Source organism: Erpetoichthys calabaricus, chromosome 7 (assembly GCF_900747795.2).
Source record: "Erpetoichthys calabaricus chromosome 7, fErpCal1.3, whole genome shotgun sequence".
NCBI lineage: Eukaryota > Metazoa > Chordata > Cladistia > Polypteriformes > Polypteridae > Erpetoichthys > Erpetoichthys calabaricus.
Window position 1 is genome coordinate 187876516 of NC_041400.2, and position 25460 is coordinate 187901975.

Here is a 25460-nt window from a genome sequence, read left to right on the forward strand (position 1 = left end):
CTGAGCGTGCATTTTATGGATTTTTATATTCAACCAGTCATTTTAATTGACATCTTTAAATATGGTATCTCAGAAATTCGTAACTGCTAACCTATTGAAAAGCAATGTGCAATAAGCAATGTCCCTTGGGAAATTGTTTTTAGTGTTTGACAAGGTAGGTCTTATCTTGAAAATGCAGCAGACTAGTTTAACCATAAACAAGTTGGCAAATAATTACTCCTTTTATGTTAAATTAGTTTATTTTAAGAAAACCTGTGATTATAGTACCTACATGGATATGATTCCACCTCAGATTTTGTTAACACCCAAATTCATAGTACCAATGCAGGAAAAACCGTAAGTTGTTGTAAACATGGGAGTTCACTTACTATTTTTATGTTTATAATAAAGTGTCCCATATAACCTTAAAAAGCATAGACACTTTATCTTTATGCTAAAATAAACAGTGTTTCATTGCAGCTTTATTTTTTTTTAATCTTTCTATACAAATCTGTTCTGCTTGTGTTTTTGAAGACTATCGCCTTTCTATTCCCTCCAATGCACATCTTTCTATTATTAAAAAAAAAAAAAAAAAAATCTTGGGATGGAGATGGGGAGACGAGACATGATCTTCTCGAAAGGCAATTTGACATCCCGCGAGAGACACTTTAACGTCACGCAAGACAAGATAGTGAGACAACATTTAAAACAAGTTCACGGGCATCTATCCTAGCAGTTGTTGGAATGCTTTTGGCAGACACACTTCATGTGCTCCCAGTTCTTAAAACAATGACAAGCAGAACATGCAGCTTGCCAGCAGCAGCAAGCCAGCAGATGATCTGGCCGCATCTTCTTAGCTTCTGTTCACCCCCCCTAACCACCCCCTTCACTACGCGAGCGGCAGAGACACGAAGTGGCAAAAGGACAGCTGCTGTACAGGCTTTTAAATGATCGACACGCAGCGCAACAAGCAGAACACGCAGCAACAAGCGAGCAGAGGATCCAACCGCTTCTCCTTAGCGTGTGTTCAGCCGCCCCCCGCTTCACGACGCGAGTACAAAAGTTTTAAAGTAAAAGTGAAAATAATGCATCTGTAACAATCTCTTTAAATTGTATATCTGGTAAACCAAACCCGGGGGTGGGCGGAGCCCCCTAGTTAAATAAATAGTCGTGAAGATTTTTAATATCTCAGATTAGTCTGGGAGGTAAAGCAATCTGTATAATAAGCTGTACACTGATCAGCCTGAGAACATTAAAACCACTGACAGATGAATTGAATAACATGGATTATCTTGTTACAGTGGCAGCTGTCAAGGGGTGGGATATTATTAGGCAGCAAGTAAACAGTCAGTTGTTGAAAGTGATGTGTTGGAAATAGAAAAATGGGAAACATAAGAATCTTGAGTGACTTTGACAAGAACCAAATTGTGATGGCCAGACAACCAGGTCACAGCATCTCCAAAAGAGAAGATCAGATGGAGTATTCCTAGTATGGATGAGTTACTACCTACCAAAATGGTCAATGGAAGGGAAACTGGTAAATCGGCAATAGGGTCAGGGTCACCCAAGGATTATTGATGCGTGTGGGTGGGTAAGGCTAGCCTAATCCCATGGAACCTGGGATTACTGTATCACAAATTGCTGAAAATCTTGATGCTGCCTGCGCATGAGAAAAAAGGTGACAGAACGCACAGTGTATCATAGCTTGCTGCATAGCCAGAGACCAGTCAGCGTTCCCATGCTGACCCCTGTCCACCGCTGAAAGCGCATACAATGGACATGTGTCAGAATATGACCATAGAACAATTTGGAGGAGGAGGACGGGTCTGATGAATCACATTTTCTTTTGGATCATGTGGACTGCCAGTTGTGTGTGCATGTTTTACAAGAATATATGGTATCAGGAAGCAGAATTGGAAGAAGGCAAGAGGGTGGAGTCACTGCAGCTACAGGCAACGTTCTGCCGGGAATCCTTGGGTCCTGGCATTGGTGTAGACATTATTTTGACGCGAACCACCTACCTAAAAATTATTGCAGAACTTAAAGGATCTGGTGCTAATGTCTTGGTGCCAGATACCACAGGACACCTTCAGAGGTTTTGTGGAGTCTATGCCTTGACAGATCAGAACTGTTTTGCCGGCACAAGGAGGACCTACACGATGTGAGACAGGTGGATGTTTCCAGGGCAACTACAATACAATATTATTATAATACTTAAGTCACAATTTCATATTTTCCTGGTATATTTCCGTTAATCAAATTTTATTTGCCTTAAGTTAAAATTGATATCCCCACAGAGGAAAAGTGTAAAGGTGATAAATCTAACAAAAAAGAAAACCCCCAACTCAGTTCTTTTTATTGAAATTTCATTTGATTTGTGGATATGGATTTGTGATTAACTTGACAATGATACTTATTTGTGATTCTTAATACATCTGCCTGTACATTGCCAATCCTTAGCTCTGGGTGATTCCTTGTAAGAAATGCCCCTGTATAGGCATAGGCCGAAAGACTATTAATATCCACAATTGATGACTGATTACTTGCCAATGACTTAACGTTGTAAATATCCCATTTGCACTAAGCATTAGTATCCTGATTGTATACAGATAGGCTGTGAACTCATTCTACATGCTTTTCATTTACCCTGGAAACGTCAAATGCTTCTTTAGTAGAAAGATACAAATTCACTTGTTACTGATCTTCAATCTTTAAGGTGTTTTGAGAACATGTTGATTTGCATTAAATATTGCATTTGTATTCAAAATAATCGCAATATTTTAAGTCCATATTGCGCAGTCCTAGTTATCTGTACAGGGGTGCTACTTTGGTGGCACTTGGGTGGCATTGTTGTGCTTTAAAGTGACAAATCAGAGTAAATGAATAAAGCAATAATTTATTCCCATAAATGATAAGCAAGTGTCATATTATTGTGTCCATCTTGCACTACCCAGCACTCTAATGAATGGTGAAACGGGCCTTCACATATGAGCTAGGAGCATTGGCTAAACTTGCTAGTCGGCTGAATAGTGGATGTGCAGATGACAATGTGAATTCATTGATTGTGAATCTTTTGCAACAGCATCCTTCGTAGTTAAAGAATAACTTGGGTTAAATTGTTTGGCTCACCACGCTCATTTGGTTTTGAGCTAAAGTGTTGCCGGATATTCAAGGCTGATCTCTTCTTAGCCACCCATCTGTGCTTTTCTATATTAAACAATGGTGTTGTACTGTGTTAGCCATTATGGAAGTAATGAGAAGTTAAGTAAAATGACACCTTTTATTGGCTTACTAGAAAGATTACAATATGCAAGCTTTCGAGGCAACACAGGTCCCTTCTTCAGGCAAGAAAAGAAGGGGCCTGATTTGCTTTAAAAGCTTGCATATTGTAATCTTTCTAGTGATCCAATAAAAGGTGTCATTTTACTTACCTTGTTTAATATAGTAAGACGTTAATTGCATGTCCTGCTACAGTGCATGACTCTTAATGAGGACATCCTGTGGCCAAATGAAAAAAAAAAAAAAAAAAAGTTTTCGTTGAAAAAAAATTGGCTTACTCAGTTAAAAATATTGATGCCCCCCAGGAGCGACAGTATTCTCATTCGGCAATGATTAAGGAGACAACTGATCGACCTGAATTTTATGCAACACCCAACCCATTTTTCCACTCCTTGTAGCTTTTTTTTTTTCCCCTTTATATTGTGTGTACATCACTGTCTCAAGCAAAAAAAATGTTTTTTTTTTTTTTTGGAATACTGAAGGGGGTCAATTAGTTTTGTATTGTTACATCTCTCTATTTCAAAAAAAAAAAAAAATCTTGGAAGGCTTGGAAGGAAACGAGACGTGATTTTCTCGGAGACACTTTAACGTCCCGCGAGACAATGCAGTGAGACAAAAGGACAGCTGCTGTACAGACTTTTAAATGTTCAAAGCACTGTGCAACATGCAGATCATGCAGCACAGCAGCAGCAAGCCAGCAGCTGATCGAGCACAGAGGAGGTAAAAAAAAAAAATGTATTTGTTTCCCATTTTATCGCCGTTTGAGGGGATTTCGGAGGAGCGACCGCATCTCTTTAGTGTGCGTTCATCCCCCCTCTTCACAACGCAAGCGGCAGATGTAAACTGGCTGGTGTGTAGGGGGTGGGCGAGCGAAGTGAGCAGGGGACAAAGCCCCCTAGTGTTTTATAACTTGTTAAAGAAAAAATATCACCCACCTTTGTTACATGACTGGACTTCCCAGCTCCTGATAAGAGACTGAGTAAGATTCAATTAAGATTGCTTCATGTAGTTAAACTACAGTTAAATGCATTTGGCCATTGTACATGTACAAAGGACAGAACCACCTATGGTTTTACAGTTTGCTTAATTTACTAATTGATAAGTCTTTATTTGTCCCTAGAAGAATATCTATCCAGATGTGGTAGTAGATTGAAAATGAATAATGAAAGCTTCAACAGCCATAATGAATCTATTTGTTTTCACCTGTGTCAGATATGACATACTGATATATTCAGAATTCACTCTGTATTTTTTATCTATCATACGTTTAAGTCTGTTTTGTATTAAATGTGAAATAATATCCAAATTCATGAACAGAGATTCATTCTTCTTCATCTCAAAATCAGCAGCATAAGCCCCAAGAGTGTTGTTCTGTTTATAGCATATAGAATGTACTATTCTTGCTAGAAGGAAAATTTTTCGGCTGCATGCCAAGCTTCATTTTTATGATTTTAAGATAAGAGTTGGCCTGTTTTGAATATCTGAAATGACGTACTATCTTTGTCAATATCAGTTTATACCCAAGATGCTGTGCTGCAGTAGTACATCATTATTCATGGTGACCTGAGCTGTAAAGTATGGGCCATATTTGGCTACTCAGCATCTGGCATTACCCCATTATTTTTACGATGTCACATGAGTTGTCCCTGAGTATTATGTGAACATTATTTTCAGTTATTTTCTACATTTTTGACATTCTTTTGAATGCCACGGAGAGTGTAGTGCCCATGTGTTGTAAAGAGTATTCTTGAGGATTGCCTTCTGTAGTTCAAAATTTCTCTTGATCCTTTGAGCAGTTAAACTAATCATACTAGCTGGACTCTCATAAGATGTCCAAATATCAGTGGTAAGGCTTATAACTGTGACATTACAGCTGGAAGGTCTTTATACATATAATTTGCCACCATATTTAGGTTTTTAAGAAACTGTTTATTTAGCTGAATAGGAGGTGCAGCTTTTGGTTTTGTGCACATAGATGTGCTTTGAGAATGTATGTGTTTGTTGGGGTGGCGTGTCTACAGGCATGCAGTTATTTAAGTTTGTGATACTATACTGTTTCAAATTTGAACATTCCATGCAAGACAGTAGTTGAGCAAGTGTTACTCCTGCTGTATTTTATATCAGTCTACGCCTACGCACAATAGACCTTTTCATGCTGTATCCCAGCATAGCCTAAAAGTTCTTTGCATTTCGATCACCATAAATGTGTCATCAAATGTCGGCTAAATCCAAGTATTAGTCTTGATTCTGAAACCTATTTTATACAGATAGGGATGCATGATATTGTATATTTCAATCATAATAATTAGTGTAAATTACAAAGTACTGGAGATGCCAATGTAAAATTAAAGGAAACAAACATGTTACGCTTCCCAAGAATAAATGCACATCTTAATAAATAAGAAACAGAATTTAAGACTGAATGGTGTGAATATATGAAATGTTGTAGCATGGGGACAAATTATTTTCAACATTAAGAGAATTTTAAAATAAGTTACTTTTGATATTATTTACATCATTGCTTTTCCACCACAGGGTGGAATGTGGGCAGCCCGCCTGCGGGTCAAAAGTTGCAGCTGTTTATAATGGAAGTGGGTCTCCAATGAAAGTGGCGTTTGACCCAAGGCTCAGATGTATGTACTTTGCGTTGGTTGCCCATGGTTAATAAAGTAATCTCTGATGATTTACGTTTGATTTACCAAGGGAAAAATCACTCTAATGATCATGATTGATTCGACCAAGGGATACCCATATCCCCTCAATGGGTTATGAAGACACTACCATGGAAGAAAGTGGGTCACGAAACCAGAATGTTTGATACAAACTGATTTACATACTGTTGATAATCATTCTTTTGCATATAAGAGTGAGATTAAAAAACAAGTAAAAAAAAAAATGTATGCATGGTATATATCCAAATCCAAATACATCCAAACCCTCTTGAAAAGGAAGTTACTTATTCAGTGCCAAACTGTCTAGTTGGAACAAACTGTCAACATCCTCACTGCCAAAATACCACTTCTTGTTTGGTGGTAAATGCTCTTGGCCATGCTATTTTAATAAGACTGTGCACCTTATCAGTCTCTCTGTTTACTCTGTAAAAATTCATGTCCTTTTCCTGATTGCTTGTTTACTGTGTAGTAATCCAGGCCCTTTTCCTCATTTTCTGAAACATGCAGACGAAACAGAGGACAAGGCAGAGCTACACTGGTTTTACCTACCAACTCTATGATTGGGAGCACTTACATAACACTCGTATATCTTAGCCTCTGATTGGTCTTGGAAGTCAATTCAGGACTTGATTGGTTCTGTAAAATGTAACTCCTATATATTTTACAGAGGTCCATATATGAAACTCCTGTATAACTAGAGATAAAAATGAAAATATATGCAAATACCCTCAAAGTCTGTAATATGCACTTTAATCATATTTGAATTGTTTGATTTGTAATTGTAAACCATGAAGCAGATGGGTAAATCATGGGAAAATGTTTTTGTCCAGAACATTATTGAGGCAATATAAATCCTTTCGTCTTGCGTTCTTTTGTAGATAAGTGACTTTTTTGGTAACTTTTACAGTATCTTACCGCAAGTGAGTGAACCTGGATATGTGGAATCCTGTCCTAGGGCTGTATTGAGGATCTGTTTTGCTCACTGCTGTCAGGAGAGGGAGTTAAAGAGGAAAATATACAAAATACACAAGTTAAAGTGACCTCTCTCTAAGTAAACTTGAACTGGTAAACTAGGCTGTGATTAAAGTTGCACTAAATGTTTTTCTATTTTAAGGCTGAGGAGTTTGCAAATTCACCAGTGCGTTAAATTGGGGAATTCGAAAATTCCAAACCTTGTACTTTGCACTCTATTCAAGATAACCTGATGAAAAGTTAGCTTTCCTGACAAATTTCCTTAAGGAAACAAGTGTGCCAAATTCTAACAAAATCTGTCCACTGGGAGCCAAGTCATTTCATACAGAAAGAATGACATGGCTATTGCAGTAGATGCATTTTTCAGATGCATTTTCACATAATGTAAAAGCATTTGGGTGTGAAACCAAGTTGCACTATATGTAGATTCAAACCATAAACCTGTGATATATATATATATATATATATATATTATAATAAAAAAAATCCTGGGATGAGATGTGACTTTTTCAGAGAGATACTTTCATGTCCCGTGAGATGAGACTTTGTGCCAAGAGCTTTTACTACGCCCGGGGCTGGAAATAAAAGACGAAGAAAAGATGACAAAGTAGAACGTCGTAAAGAATTCAAAATCATTGGCGTGATACACATGCAGAGCAGGTTAGAGATAATGAAAGTACTAAAATTCGAAAGTCTCAAAAAAATTATAGTAAAGATCGCATTAGCACAAACCAACAGAAGTTATTACTCGGTGAAATAGCAGAACAGTGAAAAGAGATCGAATATATCGTTCGGATTTAAACTAAGTCGGAGACTTGTAGATCGTCTAATTCGTGTTGCCATTGGGTAAAAGTTGTGTTTCTTCCCAGTGAAGAGGCGTATCCGTGAGAATTACGTGAGTGGCAGAGACGTGAAGTGGCTGGTGCATATCATAGGCCGGGGAGTTGACGTGTGAAAGGAACAGGGGGTGAAATAAATAAAAATAAAGGTCGATTGCTTGTTAATTCGTTCTGGGTAAAGATTGAGGCATAATTTTAGGGAATTTAGGAATACTGGCCGTCATTATAAGACTTTAGTCATAGTCCTTTCTTTAACAACTTTAGTGTCAACATTTTATGATTTTAAAAATGCAAGTGCTTCTGGGAAATGAGGGGTGTTGACTTACAAACTGAACAGTGCTCTTTAAATACCAAAATCAACTGGTTGTCTGCACAATATTGGAATATAGCTTTCAAAAAAGATGATCTTATAAACAGAAAAATATTTGTATTTATAAACTTAGAAATCTTTTATAACTTTGTAAAAAAGATAAATGAGAAAAAAAAATCTCCATGGAATCACAAATCTTTCGACTACAGTTTCATCCTTAAGGCTTTTCCTGAGCCACTTAACGTTCCCTCCTGCATTAAATACTCTCCGATGGGGTACTCTTTTGTGGGATTACAGAGGAATTTTTTTGGCAAGACCACTTAGTCAGAGGAAGCTTGTGTCCACCACTGTAGTGGATCTGTTTTAGATTGAACTCAGTTGGCTATAAACTTGGCATTGATTTTTTTTTTTTTTTTTTACCCCATCCCCCTTTAATAGTGTAGTGGATGACTGAAATGCCTGTAAATTCTTAACCGTGTTACAGTTCAGGCTTTTATAAACCACTCATTTCTGTTCCACCTGCAGCTAAAGTCATTTGCGTACTAAAGTAGCATTGCACGTGTCGATCAAACACAGGAAGCTCTGCAGTCTAGTTGTGACTTTATCCTGTAGGAAGATAAGTAAATAAATCAAGGTAAATAACATTCGATCTGGCTTTTAGGTAAGTAACATATAAATGTTTTTCACATAAAGACCATCACAAAACATAATCGCAAACGGAACTTTGCATGATAACTTTGCAAGCTCTGTAAGCTGTTCTGTTTCGTTGAAGGACACATTTGGGGGTGAGATAGCAGGCTGCTTGCTGCTTGTGCTGATCGACACATTTACAAAACAAAAGACGCTGTTGGAGAGGTGGAAGGAATATAAGATGGGCCGGGATTATGAGTTTTTTCATAGGCTTCAGGGATTCTATTGTTAAGCGGTCACAGGCAGAAGTGTCTTCAAGATTAATTTCTGGAGGCGATCAAAGCGTTCTTTCTCCTAGATGAACTAACTTGAATATTTTAGAAATCAGTAAATTTATGTTAAAGAACTGAATGTGCAGTGCTTAACTTGGTAACACTACCTTAGGAGCAGAAGGGTAACAAGTTAACAGTAACGTACATTATATAATCCAGTTACTTTTTAAGGTAACGGGCAGCCTAATGCAATACTTTCTTTACTGGTATAAAAATATCTACATTGGTAATATCCCAGCAGCACTGGACGCAAGGCAAGAAGGAGTACTGAGCCTCTTGCAGGGTTCAATTGTACAGCCAAAATGAAAAAAAATTGTGTGTTATGTGCAATATGTAATAGAAAAATATTAATAAAGTGTCACTATGGTTTTGATCTAGCTATTTGCTATAGAAATGCTCAAAGAGTGAGATTGCGTGACGCAGCAACTAGTGTCCATACCACGAATAATCAGTGGCTCAGGTTGAGGATATGAATAAGGGAAGGATGCTGTTTTACCTTGCAGCACATGAAGGACTAAATGTATTCATAAAACACAAAAAATTGTCACAGGCTTCATGCTTATGTATGGATTCATGATGACCGATGATGACTTAACTGTTTTTGATAGTGGAGAACTCCTTAAAATAACTTGCTCATGTAAGTGGAATTTTAAGAAACCAGGCCTTAATCGGGTTACTCGCCCCATCCTGGTTATATGTACGCATGTAAACACTCTAATTGAAATTGCAGTTTGTAATCTGCATGAATGTAATGAACTATTAAGCTCATGTAGAGCTGAAGCATGTGGCTGCACCTGCGCGCATGTTAGCCCTTCATTTACATTGCAAATATTTATTAATTTTCAGAATTGTTGCATAATTATCACGATTTTCTTATTAACAAAAAAATACAAATTTGAATGAATCGATTAAATCGTTAAAATCACTATATTAGTACTGTGGTTAAAGGCAGTAAGCAGGGAAATTTAAGCAGATCAAAAGAGCAAAGTTAATCAAAAATTCTACCACAGTTGGTATGTATAACAGTGTTCAAAACATAAACTTTAAATGCTGCGTATTTGAAAGCTGAGAGAAATATAAGGCTGTTTTAAAAAGGAAGCTAACGGAAATGAAGTATATTCAGTGATATTGGTGTCATATTCTTAGTGCATTTTAATATTTTACTTATCTCTGACCTATTACTTGTAGTTCCTGCATATATCATACGAGGTGAGGCACAAAAATAACCGGTTTAAAAAAAAAAAAAAAAAATTATTGATGATTTCCAGCATTCTAAACATTGTCACCTTCTATATACTCCCCCTCCTGATCTCTACACCGATCCATACGTATCTTCCATTGATTGAAACCATGCTGGAAGTCTTCTTGCTTGAGGCACTTCAACAGACTTGCCGATTTTTGTCTTGACTTCATCCACTGAAGAAAAATGTGTTCCCTTCAGGTCACTTTTGATTTTCGGGAACAAGTAAAAATCACATGGCGCTAAATCTGGCGAATAGGGAGGATAATCGAGGACAGGAATGTTTGTGTCAGTCAAAAACTGCTTTACAGAAAAAGAGTACATTTGCGAGAAATTTGATGATGATTATCTTTTTTTTTTTTTTTTCTCCCACCTGACATTATTGCGGCAACTCGTGTAGCAATTGTTGTGCAAATACTGGCTGGGCTATTCACAGGATATACCTAACCGGTCGGCGGTTTGAGAGGGCGTGTAGAAGGGGATATAGTTCTATGATTCACATCTGGCCGACCTCCAGACAGTTTTCCAGTCTGGTTATTTTTGTGTCTCACCTTGTATGGTGTACTGAAAAAGAAAGTACCAGGTATTTTTTTTTTCCTGTAGTAACCCTAGTGAATACTTGTTGGCATGTGTAAAGTTCTGATGAAAATCTTATAGCCTGCACATTCACTACCCAGTAAGAAAACAAAGGATTTCCTGAGGAGAGAAATATTTATTATTACATATTATGAATAAACTTATTATAAATGTAGATATGATATAAATGGTGTAGACTGAAAGATATTAGGACTTTGGAGGTGCTTCTCTTTTTCTATTAACTATTCTCACCAGTGAGGGTGGGTGGGGGTAGAGTATACCAATTGAAAAGGTCCTATTAGACGATCTCCATTGTTTTGAAATATAGCTTTATTTTCTACACTGTCTAATTCTTTTTAGGTGATCCCAGAATTAGAAAGATGTTTACAGTTCCTTTCAGTTTTTTCATTTGAGCTCTGAGGGGGGACAAAAAAACAGTGAACCTGAAAAACGCGTAACATGCAGTAATTTATATTTTTCTTTTAAATATTTATTTGGTGCTCATGAAATTGGTTACTGTGGTCGTCCCGGAGTCTGTTTGATTAATATTAATAGTTTCAGTTTGATTTGATCTTTATTTCTCTTTTCTAAAGAACCTTTGAGGAAACGGAATATATGCAACAGATGTTCAAAATCTTAGATGCCTAAGAAATCAAAAATAACTTACCATTTCTAATAAACTATTTTTGTTTATTAATTTTTAACAGACAATAGAAGAATTTTTCCGAGAACTGAAGAGAAGAGAGCATCCCAATGTTGTCTTAGTGTCCCAGAAAACTGCTGTGAAATTTTTAATGGCAAGAAAATTTGATGTTTCTCGTGCCATTGATTTGTTCCAAGCCTATAAAGTAAGTATAGCTCCTTTTTATTTTTAATGAGGAAAATTTAGAGAGAGGGAGGCTTTACTCACTTTACTGGTTCAACATGTAAATTAAATGTATGTGTAATGTTTAAGTAAGAAAACTCTGTTGTGTTTGACTACCTAATGTTTTACCATTATTCATGTTTACATGCACTTCCACAACCTGGCCATTAACAGAAACCTAGTTTCTGAAACACCACCTAAGCATATTAATAAAGTACAAGAAAGTTATCACAGGTGTCATGCTTATTGCTTATTTTCACATTCATGGCCATGGGTGATGTGGTGTTTTTTGTGCAATTTAAAAATGTCTAAGCATTTTGACAAAGGAGAACTGCAGAAGAATTATCCGCCAATTATCCTGCCTAAACCAGGTTATTCACTGTAATCTGTTTATGTGTGTGCATGTGCATTCAATGTCTGTTGACAAAGTTTGTTGAAGGAGGCCCTAATCACTTTCCTAATTCAATAAACCAGTTAGATTTTTAAGTAGCACATATAAATTTAGAGAGTGGTGTGTTTGGATACCTAATAATGTTTTGCATTACAATTAAAAGCAGTCTAAATCAAGAAAATTAGCAAAGGTTTACAGGGTTTGTTGTGAATTAATAGAAGTCCTTGCTTAATTGCAGAATACACTAGTACAAATACTATTTATAGTCGGGTCATGTCTAACACACATATTTGAAGTTCCTTTGTCCAAAAGCAATTTACAACAGACGTTACAAATCAATAAAACTTCATGTGGGTTTTACATTCATATCTAAGCATGTGTGTAGTCTATAGATAATAATAATAGATAAATATATAAAGTATATGGTAATGTGTAAATCAAGGTAGTCAATTTTATATCAGTAGTATTAAGTAATATTTCAAATGTGTATTTTCAGAAATTACAAGATAAAAGCTTTATATTGGATTATATGCAGACAAGGTGACAATTTAACATTGAATTTGGCATTTATGTTAGTACTAGGGGGCTCTGCCCCCTGCTCGCTTCGCTTGCCTAACCCCGGGTTTGGTTAACTGGATATACAGTTTAAAGAGATTATTTTCATAGGAATTGTTATATACTCTTTTGATTCTGTATTGCATCGCTTCTCCGTGATCACAAATAGTCACCTGACCGAATTGTGGTTTCTTCTAAATTAAACTTGTCATAGCTTTAATTGTTGTGGAACCACAGATAGTCATAGCGTATGGTCCATTATTGTTTAAATCTACAGTTTGAGCATTGTATGCTGCAAACGCGAAAAGATTAGTGTAGATTCGGATAGTTTGCCTGTAGTGTTTGTGGTTTCACTTTCACCAAACAACAAATCTTTTAATTCTTGCGGATACGCCCTTTTCCCTGATCGCAACACAAATTAGCCGATCTACAAGTCTCTGACTTAAACCTTAAAGCCTTACAATATCTACATACTTCTGACATATCACCTGTGTCCATATATTCAATCTCTTTTTGGTGTTCTGTTATTTCACCAAGTAATAATTTGTTTGTTTGTGCTAATGCGATCTTTACCTTTTTTTTTGTTTTTTTCTTTTTTTTTTTTTTGATACTTTCGAATTTTACTACTTTCATATTGTTTAACTTGCTCTGCATGTGTATCGCGCCAGCATTTTTGAACGTCTTTATAAAGTCTTTTATTTCTGACCCCGATTGGACCTACGAGCTTTTCAATTCCACTTGGTTCGGGCTGATTATTACTTTCCTTATTTTATGAATTTGCACATAGATTATTATTATTCTTTTGTGCATTCTTTTTTGCCTTCTTTTCTCTCCCATGCATTTGTGTCTCTTTTTGACCCGCTGCTCTTTCTTGTTCGCTTAGTCATTGACGTGCCATCTAGACCGTATCGAATTTTTAAGAGCTTGGGAGCACATGAAGTGGGTCTGCCAAAAGCATTCCAACAACTGAGAGGTTAGATGTTCATGATCTTGTTTTAAATTGTTTGCAAGTAGGGCGTGACATGCAAAAGTCACTGTCTCACGGGTCTTGCTTCCAAAGGTTGTAAAGTCTAGTCTCACGGGACATCAAAGTGTCTTTCCGAGAAGATCACGTCTCGACCCAAGATTTTTTTTATTATAATAGAGAGATGTTTTGCAATAAAACAGTTTTCAAGTTGTTTTTGGATGAGTACCATGCGTATTTCTATTTATTTGTGTTGTATTTAAATGTTGAATATATATGTACTGTTTGTTAATGTGGGCCATTAAGAGGAAAATGTTAGCTAATTAACATTGAAATTACAGTTATTAAAGGGCCATAATGCGAAAAAAACAGATGATACTGGGTCCCAACGCCAAAAAGGCTAAAAAAAGAAACCTCTCTTCTAGATAATTGGTGTGATCCTTTTGCTCCATCCACCTCTGTTGCTTCTTGAGTTCATATGCAGAAAATGGAAAAACTGTCTCAAGAACCATAGTTTTTAAGTTTGGCTTCGAAACTTGTTGATGACACAAATTGTGGTGTTGCTTTTGAGTGTGGCTCCGTGGTTGGATGTGTCAGTAGCAGAATAGACTTTCTATCACAGTGGGTATTCATTGCATACTTCCCACATGTTCTTTGAATTTCCCTGAGTGTACAGTTCTATAATTTATTTTTGCTTGTCTCTCTCTGGATTGTCTTGCCCTAAGGTCTACTGCAACCACATTTTACTGGTGTGTTCTGACTCATTTGGGCATTGTTTACTATTTCTTTCACAGTTAGACGCATTATAGGTCTATATTTAAAAAAAAAAAAAAAAAAAATACCATTATAGCCAAAGCAAATGAACTTCTGCCAAATTAAGTTATAATTTTAGTAAGCATGCTGCTTGCAACCACACCACTGGGTGTTAATGAAAGTTTTGAGATATTTTGATGAGCATGCCATTGTCTACACCCTTAACTACATTGGTATATGATTTAATGTGTTCTTTTTATGAGAGATATAAGATATTTAGTTTATATTCCAAAGTTCCCACTAGTTGCCATCATTGTAACTTTATACAGAAGCAGTCATAAGTCTGGAATGTTTTGTACAGATTTATTTTAAGTCTGACTGTAGCCAACTCATTAATCATCTAGTGAAACAGTCTTTATTTTATGAAGTGCCTTTGCATAGTTAAAAAGGAAATTTAAGTATTTTTTAAAAAATGTAATATATTGTGTATGTTTCCTGAAGTAGCATGACCCTTATTCAAAACTGAATGCCGTTTTCTAGATTTCTAAAAAGTAATTTGAATATTGGGATTTTGATCATGTAAATACACATCCAACTTCTTAAATGAGCACTGTTCAAGACACTTTATCAAAAGTGAAGATAATTTTGGAGATGAATGTTAATTGTTTGGGTGTTTACTTTTTATTAGTTTGAATTGTAATACAACAGGCATATTTTTGATTTTAAGAGGAGGCTGCTTCATGTTTTATAAGCACATAGATACTCTTACTTTTACATTGTTATGTGTAAGTTAGTGGTACATTTATAAACCAGGAGATGGACTTTCTTAAACTCTTTACCTGCACACCCAGTGCCACTCTAGGATGCCAGGGTAAGTTGGTAGGTGATATTACACCATTTTTGTTCAACTTTTAATGGCTACCAGACTAACTAGAAGTGCAGATGGACTGGTCTGGCAAGAGACTTTGCTCTGTGTATTTAGAGCAATGTTGTAAATTGCAGCACCGCATTAATTTTGTTCTGTGAGACTAGAAAGTAACTGCAACTAAAGTAATGCTTTTCCATTAGCAACTTTTCCTGTAATGAAAAGTCAAGCAAAATGACAGCTTTTATTGGCTATCTACAAAGATTGCAATATACAAGCTTTCAAGGCAGCTCGGGCCTCTTTTGTCAGGGAAGATGTAATTTTGATTACATCTCGCCTGAAGAAGGGACCTAGATTACCTCAAAACCTTGCCTATTGTAATCGTTTTAGTTAGCCAATAAAAAGGGGTCATTTTGCTTGACTTTTCATTCTATCCAGAATGGCTAACACATTACAACATCCTAGTACTACAATGCCCTTTTCCTGAACATTACTCTGCTTAGAATTTCATGTTCCTCTTTAACTCTTTGAGGGCTGCATATTTTTTTTTCTAAGAAACTCAGTTTTGTGGAAAGCGCACAAAGCACTGGTTTCACACATAAATCAACATAAAACGTCTGTTGCTGCATGCTGTCTCTCGACAGCCAGCACAAATGCGCAGCGGGCCACCTGCCTGTTCTGTCTTCGCACAGTGCAACACAGTCTAGTCATCATAAGTGGTGGTCCTCCCACAGGAGTGTTGCTATATGCACATCAGCTACATGAACACATTCAGCACCACGATCAGCTGGGCACCGATCAGCTGATGCTGGCACCTCACTTTCATTTTCCTTCTCCATCTCCAGATTACATGCATCAAAGTCGGAGTCCAACATATTTTACTTTGCACATTCGCTTTGGTCTCTTGCCAGATGTTGCTGCCATTTTAGAGGCTGTTTGCTCTTTGCTACTCACGCACGCACAGGGAATTGAGGTCAAATCAACAAAGCTAACTTTCATTCTAGCAAAGAATGTCAAACTAAAGTGTAACTCAGATTTGTCACCGTTTACAGCTAATTACTGTCCTCTACCCCTGAATTTCAACAAAAGTCAACGTCCGCTCGGAGTTAAACAAATTAAACTTAACTTTAGGGAGTGTTTGTGTGCTTGGTCTGGTATTTATGTGAGGAAAATTACCAATTTTATTAGATTAATTACATAATAATTAAATATACAGGTGCTGGTCATAAAATTAGAATATCATGACAAAGTTGATTTATTTCAGTAATTCCATTCAAAAAGTGAAACTTGTATATTAGATTCATTCATTACACACAGACTGCTGTATTTCAAATGTACATTTCTTTTAATGTTGATGATTATAACTGACAACTAATGAAAGTCCCAAATGTAAAAATGTAAATGTAACATCTTTCATTGCAGGTGTTTCTGAGTACGCTATGTACAGGTATTTTGACCATTTTCAGATGTGTTCACATATAGGGCAATGTGGTATTATAGTTAAGGCTTTGGACCTAGGACTTCAAACTCTGAAGGTTGTGGGTTCAAGTCTTGTTACTGACACTGTGTGACCATGAGGAGGTCACTTTACCTGCCTGTGCTTCATTTATAAAATCAAAAGAAATACAACAAATTGAATCTCAAATGTTGTCACCTTTGAGAATAGCGTCCGTCAAATAATAAGTACTAATGTAAGAAGCCCCAACTGCGATAGGCCTAACTGTTGGTCTGTCCTCATGATACAACTCACTTCACCGTGAAACAATTTTGTTGAAATTTGGCACATTTATCCTTTAATGAAATTTGTTAAGACGGACCAATTTTACTTCAGGTATCTCAAACAGAGCCATACAAAGTTTTTTTTTTAAATTTCACAGTCTCCCATTGGAGTATTAGCAAATCTTCAAATTCATCAGTCTTCATGCAGAACATTTCTTTGCATTACTTCAGCTACAAACTAGTTTACTGTTTCAATTTTACCTTGACAGCAGTTACACCAACTTGTATATGTTGTGAACTTTCCTCTTTTTATCCTTCGCATAGCTGAAAATAATGGCAAACAAATCCCCAATAGAGGTTAGTGAAATGACAGCAGAGCGAGTGCACGGGTAGGAACTCGTTGTTTTGATCTGCTTGTGTGCCCACTGGCCAATCATCTCTTAGCCAGTCCACCTGTACATGCATGGAAATATCTGCATCACAGATTGTTTTTGAGCTTGAGCACAAATTGAAAAGGACCAGATTAAATCAACTTTAACTGAATATTCAACTTAAACTAAATCAACATTGCATCTGCATTATATTCCAATTATAATGAATCACTATTTCACTGACACTATAATATATACCAGGGGTAGGCAACGTCGGTCCTGGAGTGCCACAGTATGTGCAGGTTTTTGTTCCAACCCAGTTCCTTAACGAGAACTCAATTATTGTTGATGAAGCACATATTGCTTAAGTGACATTTTAATGCTTCATTTTAGTGGTCTCGCTTGTTAAGGTTCTCCAACCTTAATTGCTTATTTCAATTTTAAACTGCTGCATTCAGTGTTTTAATTGCTCCTTATTAGCAATAAGATGTAAAAGACAAAGCAGCCAGCAGTTCTCCAGCTAGCTTTTTTCCAATTACATCTGTGTGTGTTCATCATGCACGGTTTGATTTAATAAAACACTTAATAGAAAAATGTGACAGACTGAAAATGATCTGTTTTAGGCTTCAAATCATTTGGATGATATCCTTGGAAAGGAAAAAAATCTACGATATAAAAGCCTTACATTGCACAGACTAACAAGCCATAAAATTAAATAAGGTCTGAGATTGGCAATGATTGGTTTCTAATTAAGCAATTGGGTTGGAACGAAAACCTGTAGCCACTGCGGCTCACCAGGACCGACATTGCCTACCCCTGTTTTGCATCTTATTGCTAATAAGGAGCAATTAAAACACTGAATGCAGCAGTTTAAGATTGAAATAAGCAATTAAGGTTGGAGAACCTTAACAAGCGAGACCACTAAAATGAAGCATTAAAATGTCACTTAAGCAATATGTGCTTCATCAGCAATAATTGAGTTCTCGTTAAGGAACTGGGTTGGAACAAAAACCTGCACATACTGTGGCACTCCAGGACCGACGTTGCCTACCCCTGATATATACCATTAGAGTGCCACATTCACCTGGTATCCATAGAGGTGTGTGTGACACTGTAATTAAGTTTGACTTTCACTTGTGTTATTTCCTAGCATTGAACAGCTTTGAAAGTCTCATTTCAGGAAAATTTACTACAGCTAGACACACTCAAGAATAGAAGGAATTAATTACAAAACTTTTTTTTTGTTGGAGGATTGTGTTAATTGGCAGTTGTAAATTGTCAGTGTGTGTGAATATGGAGTAAGTGGACAGGTTAGTGAGAGAGAGAGAGAGAGAGTGATCCCTATGATGAACTTGATTCTTGTTCAGTCTTTTCGACTCACTTCTGGCTCGTACAACTCTGAAATGGATTGAGGAGTTTCTTGAATAGATCTACTGAACTTAGTCCATTGATGGCTATAGTGCACTTAATGTTACATCATGCATACATTTTCTAACTTGTCCCTTAAATACTTGCATTGGTTTATAAACACAGTTGCTGAGACTCATGTTACTTATAGAAAGTGTAATTATTTTTTTGTTTTGTTTTTCCAAAGATTACAAACCCTTTATATTTGAACCAAATACTGCATAAATTAAGTTAGCTTTTAGGGATTTGCTTGGCATTTGTCCCTTTTAATAAGTGTTTGTTTGTGGTTATAGTTTTGGCTGAAGCCACAAGGGGGCATCAAAATAGAATGTTTTCAGTGCACTTTCAGTTCAGTTTTTATTGTCCCGTGAGGAGAATTTGGTTTGCCAGCACGGTTATTAAAGGCAGACAAGACATCCCATAAACTCAACAATCAAACATTCTCACACATAATAAATAACCCCTGTGTTAAAATCACTTGGGGGTGAAATGCTTTTAGATGAATCCGTGGGAAGTTGCCACACTAGATAGGCTTAAATGCTGTTTAGTCACATCTTGTGAAACAACTGATGTATTCATTATTTGGTTTTTTGCTTGTTATTTCCACTATGTTCTCTCCCTACGATGCTTTTCAGCATTTGACATAAATAAGTGAGCCATGATTTTGATTGCTGTATACAGAGACTTTTATGATCACACAAGCACACAATAAAAAAAGATCCTATAAATTTCACATTTAAAATTATTTGCATCCTGAGGGTACCATGAAATAAAAATATAACTTCACCTCTGTGAATAATTGAAATTAAAGAATAGTCTCTGAAACCTTTCTGCCCTTAGAATGTGATTTTTCTTTAAAGTACATCCCAAACCACGTGAGATTAGCAACTGTAAATACAAATGTTAATAACTTGAAGCTTCATTTGTCTTGGAACTGAAAAGCAGAAAACTAAAGTTAACATCAAAATCTGCAAAGTACAACAAACCTGGTGATGAATGAAAACTAAATGAAAAATGTTTCCCTATAAAGAATTTCCTTCAGTATCTTTGGTATGTATGCTGGAGCAATAATAAAAAAATATGGGAATGTTCTAAAATAAACAGATAAATCTACTTTTAAGCATACTCTGCTGTAGTGTTTTTTTTATTATTAAATTAGTGAGAATTTTAAAAACAAATGAGACTAAATTATATCAACTAATCAAAAATGTTTTCTCCTTTAGAATACAAGATTAAAGGAAGGTATCAATAATATTAATCCTGATGAAGAGCCCCTAAGGTCAGAACTTCTAAGTGGCAAATTCACAGTTTTAGTAAGTATTTGCCTTGTTTGTTTTTTTATTTTCCTAAGTGCCAGTAGCACACTACACGGGAATGGCATGAAGTCTTTTTTTTTTTAACCTTCTTCTCCATGGGAACAAATATCTATGGCTATATGATGTACTGAAAATATCTGTGTGTGTAAAATGTATACTCTTGTGATGCTAGCTCACCAGAGCAACAAAATTCTTCTTCTTGCTTCTCCCATTAGGGGTTGCCACAGTTGGGTCATCTTTTTCCACCTCTTCCTGTCGTCTGCATCTTGGTCTGTTACACCCATAACCTGTGTGTCCTCTACCAGAGCAATAATATAACATTCTTCAATCTGGTTTAATCCAGTTTAAGGTCACGGGATACATAAACTTGGTGAAACTGCCCCCAATATTTGTAGCTCTGGTAACTTTGCACCTCAGAGTATAGAGCTGTGGTCATGCAAACAAATCTTGTGGTCTGTTTAGGTGGTGTATGTAGATATTTAATTAAGACCCACACATTTTCAGATTTACATAAAATGTAAAACACAAAAAGCAAAGTTCTGCAAGTAAAGATGGGCTTTTGTTTAAAATACAATAAAATATGTATATGGGTTTTGTAAAAAAAAAAAAAAAAAAAAAAAGCTTGAAAACGGTTCAGCTGTCAAGTTGTTTTTGCTATCTGCTGTAGGCTAATGCAGGAAATATGTGAAATAGAACATTGGTAATTAATGTCAAATATTATTTGTATATCAGAAATTTTATAGCTTCTTAATGAAATACTGTTGATAGAATGTACACAGTTGTTCTGGGCAATTTAAGAGGTGGCTTCACAAATCACCAATGTATCCAGGTTTTTTTTGTTAATAAGTACACTCAGGAATGTTCTGAACTTTCCTGTTCGGGCAGCATCATCTCCTGAAATTCTGATTTGGGTAAGCAGCTTAGAAAATGAAAGAATGGATGGATTTTTTTGTTTCTGTTGGCATTTTGAATCCCATATCTAGCAGTAAGAAATAAAAATGTTCATATTGAAATAAGAGCAGCATAATCTACAAATATTTGGATGTCGCTAAGCTATCCTTATCCAAATGTAGTGAAAGTTTGGGTCCATTTAAATATATATATTAATATAACTATTTTTTTATTGTAGAACAAATATTTTTATTAAGAAAAAAGTTTTGGAAATCTAAAAGCCCTGTCCTGTTGTAGTTCTAGCATTTAGACACAAGTTTCTCTAATTTTTCTGTTTCTGAAAACTGGTATATAACCTTGCAAGAAACCGAAATTCAGAGAGTTCACTTTGCCTTCTTTAGCTTCATAGATTTGCTTGAATCGAATGGTGCTTCTGATTGTATTATTATTTTTAATATTTATGTAATTTTTAACTTCAAATTGTCAGTTAAGATGACAAAGAAATGCATGCATGGTACTACAGCCGAGTTCTGTATTTAGGTTATTTTCTCCCCTTATTCAGCAAAAAAAATAATCTTTTAAATTGGTCTAGGCTGACATCTTGAAATCCAGAAAGGTGGCTGAAAATTTTACCTATAAGTGTTTTTTTTTTTCTTGATGTTTTGGAACATCCAGATCTCAGATCCACCAAAAATAATTTGTGTCTATCATTGATAACTCTTGAACCTTACATGCTAGTTCAGTTCTGTTTTAGCCAAGCCATTTTCTTATGATAATGCACATAGCTTATTCGATTTTGGCAGTTTCAGTCATATTTTCCCAGTAGTTGCCTTTAAAACCAACTTTAAATTGAAGCAAATATAATGTATTCTTAATTTTATTTTTAGGAATAATAACATGAAACTGATACTTTATAGCAATTTACATGTCACTTTGGTACATCAAAAATGAAAAAAGTGTCACATTTGTGAAAAGTATAAGCGTTTTGTAGCTATCCTCCATTTAAAAAATGTAATGGCTATGCATAATTTAAGTAAGGCTGAAGTTACTGATGTTCTATGGATCTTAATCACCCTGGTTATCTGTAGACTTTTGTCTTCCGGGAGTGGAAGGAATTTGTCTTGAGAAGTTTTTCATTATATATATGTTACCTTTAATGTAATTTTGTTTTATGTTTTCTCCTTTTGTTAAAACTACTCTTCTCCTTATACCTCAGCCTGGAAGAGATGCAAAGGGAGCTGCAATCGCCCTGTTTACAGCCAGATTACACAGACCTGATATAACCACACACAAAGCAGTACTGCAGGCTATCATTTATCAACTGGACCGTGCAATTGAAAGGTATTTATTAAGGTTTACTCTGATAACTAAGGCAATATTTGTTATGAGTACAAGTAAAATCCAGTTAGACAAAAGGACAAATTCAGAACTGCTAACTTTTCTGAATATGATGATACAATGGGGGAAAAAATTACTTCAGCTATAGACAGAGCCTCTTAGATTGCTATGTTGATCAAAAATTAATACAAACAAGCTTTTATTCAAATACTGGGAAATAGACAAAGGTATACTATGTCAACTATCTTCACACCAACAAAAATAAGTACAGTTATTTCTTACGTTGCTCTTTAATATATAAATTATATTCTTTTGCAAATTTTTAGATTCTGTTGACAAAATGAACATCTTTGTACCTTGACCTAATTATCATGACCCCTGTATCAGGATAACATTGTATCATGTGGTCTCTTCTCATGACCCCCTGTATCAGGATAACATTGTTTCATGTGGTCTAGTAATTATTCCCTTAGAGAAAAAAAAATTAAATGGATTTTTGGAATCCTGTTAATTTAATGCTTGATTGATGTATTTGTTTTCTTCTCTCAACAGTATACAAACACAACGTGATGGTTTAGTTTTCATCTATGACATGACAAGCTCAACCTATGGAAATTTTGATTATGAGCTTTGTGTGAAAATATTGAATCTTCTCAAGGTATCATTAAATAATTCAACGCATTTTCTTTTAATATATTTCTTAAGTGACGGTTAAACAGCTTTATGTATAGAGATTATGCCTTATGGTTCAAGATTAAACTTCTCCATATTAAGTATTTTCCTGAAAGAATCAATATCTATTTTTGAATATTCAAAGTAAATTTAAATGTATAGGCCAGCATGGTATTTTGCCACCATTTGTAAAATGTTTATCAAAAGCTAGATTGTCATTCTGCTATACCTTATATTAAGATTTTTGAGAAATGTGTGTGAATATGTTGATATACACATAGATAGATAGATATCAAAGGCACTGTATAATAGATAGATATACATGCAATGGGTCCCTCCTTGTATGTAATATACTTGTCCCAACCTATTCTATGTCACCTATATCTAGAAATATTTCATGTACTTACTTTTTTTTTTTTTTTTTTGCCTGTATTTTTCTTCGTAGCAAATCATCTTCTTTTTAGTCTGTATTTTTTTTTTAGTCCTGTACAAAAAGAGGTCACAGGGAGTGAGATCTGGGGAATACGGGGTTGGTTGTTAAACAACAACCACATTATATTTGGTCAAAAACTTGCTAGATAACATGGTTTGTACAGGTGTATTGTCATGGTGCATTTTGTTTTTTGTCCTGATGCTTTCCCATAGACAGCTCAGCAAATCATTGTAATGTCACTGATTAATAGTCCATGTGGAACAAATTCATTATGGACAAGTTTAATAATGTTAAAACACAATCATTTTCTGTTGAATGTCTGCCACAGTGCAAGTCAAGTCATGTTGGGGAGCAGGCACTGGTGCAGTGTGTTGCCGCACCCACTACAAGATGAAACAACTTGGGATCCTGGTTGGCAAACTTCCCCCAGGCAGACACGCGGCCCAGTCCCACCCTCCGGAAATGACCCTCTATCTGCCGCAGCCAGGTGTTACGTGGGCAACCCCTTGGCCTGATCCAGCCACTCGGGTCCCCAACAATGAGGATGTTGCAAGCTGGATCACCCTGTGGGAATCATGCCACATGGTCGTAGTGCCGTAATTGACGCTCCCTCACAATGGAGGTAATGTGCCTCATTCGTGACTTTATGAGCAACCGCTCATTCAACACAAAGTCGAACCAACGGTACCCAAGGATTTTCCGGGGAGACATAGTACCAAAGGAGTCCAGTCTTCATCTCAGGTCACTGGATAGTACCCACATCGTCCATGTCTCGCAACCATATAGCCATGGTGCCATATAGAGAAGGGAAGGGGGGTACACAGTGGTCACTGCACGATTATAGAACAAATACCAGAAATATGCACTCGATCAACTCGGCGCAATGCCACTCAGCAGACTGATTAACAAGACTGTAGAGATATAATACCTAGTGGCATATTCTGTAAAATATGCATGTTACTCCTGTGGTATTGACCATTTGGATAATTTTTGGGTCACCACTGTGTGTGTGTGTGTGTCTGTCTGTCTGTCTGTCTGTCTGCCTCTTTTTCTCTCTCTAAAAATATATATAAATACCATTTCAGTTTTTTCTTTTTTTTCCTTATTAAACAGGGTGCATTCCCAGCAAGACTTAAATGCGTTTTTATCGTCTCTTCTCCTCTGTGGTTTCGTGCACCATTTGCTGTCCTCAGGCTATTTGTAAGGGAGAAACTTCGGGAAAGGGTATGTATTTATTTTGTTTTCATGTGCATGACTTGTATTAATCAAAAAAAAAAAAAAAAAAACAGTTCCAAGAATAAGCTTATTATACACTAAAGTAGCTCAATTACTAAAGTTACTAGTTTGATGTAAATTATGGCATTCAGTATTTGTTAAATACAGTCTCGGGCGTAATCTTCATTATAAAATTGGACATCTCTAAGTACTATTTTTGATTATTGGCATGCCTTTATTTTGTACTGTGTAGTAATACAGATTGTCCCACTATTCTTTAGTATAAAGAACACTGTTTTCAAATCTCCAAAGGTGTGCATATTAATTTAATGTAGATGTGTAAATATCAGTTTATGAATTAGTTGGGCCCGCCTTGTGCCTGACCCCCCGGTCCTTGTAGCCCTGAACTGTATTAAGTTGGTTCGTGTGTGTTTTGTTTGTGGGCTGGTGGTGCTAAGTTACCATAAAATGCCAAAAAGGCTTTCTCTTCATGTCAATGCCAAGTAAAATACTGAAGTGTTTCTTTAGTATCTGCATACAATCATGCTAAGCAAACTACTGATTGGATGGTTAAGTGAGGTGGAGCACCTAGAAGACAATCAAACTTGACTACAGAGGAAGTAAAAGTCGCATCAAGGTTTTAGTAGGCGAACCTGATGAAGGATCATTACCAAGCCTCAATGGGTGAAAATGGTGGACCGATGCATTCACTCAACCCTGCATCCACCAACCCCACTGGTCCTCTGCCCAAGCTGTCTGTCATCCTGCTGGAACTTGACCCCATTTTAACCCCACAGGGTCAATGTGTGAGTGTCTGCCTTTTCTGCTGTGTTTTTCAGGAATGTAACCCCTGCAAATAACAAGAATTGACTTTAC

General features: G+C 36.2%; 1 protein-coding gene across 1 annotated transcript in view; it reads left to right on the forward strand.

Annotated features, from left to right (window-relative positions):
• The window catches only part of ptpn9b (protein tyrosine phosphatase non-receptor type 9b), a 119516-nt gene that overhangs the window by 65674 nt on the left and 28382 nt on the right, over positions 1–25460 (forward strand). The window contains exons 2-6 of the mRNA XM_051929906.1: positions 11537–11677; positions 19943–20032; positions 22143–22267; positions 22817–22922; positions 24483–24593. Coding sequence (XP_051785866.1) covers positions 11537–11677; positions 19943–20032; positions 22143–22267; positions 22817–22922; positions 24483–24593 — 573 coding nt within the window. The remainder of the gene's footprint in view (positions 1–11536; positions 11678–19942; positions 20033–22142; positions 22268–22816; positions 22923–24482; positions 24594–25460) is intronic.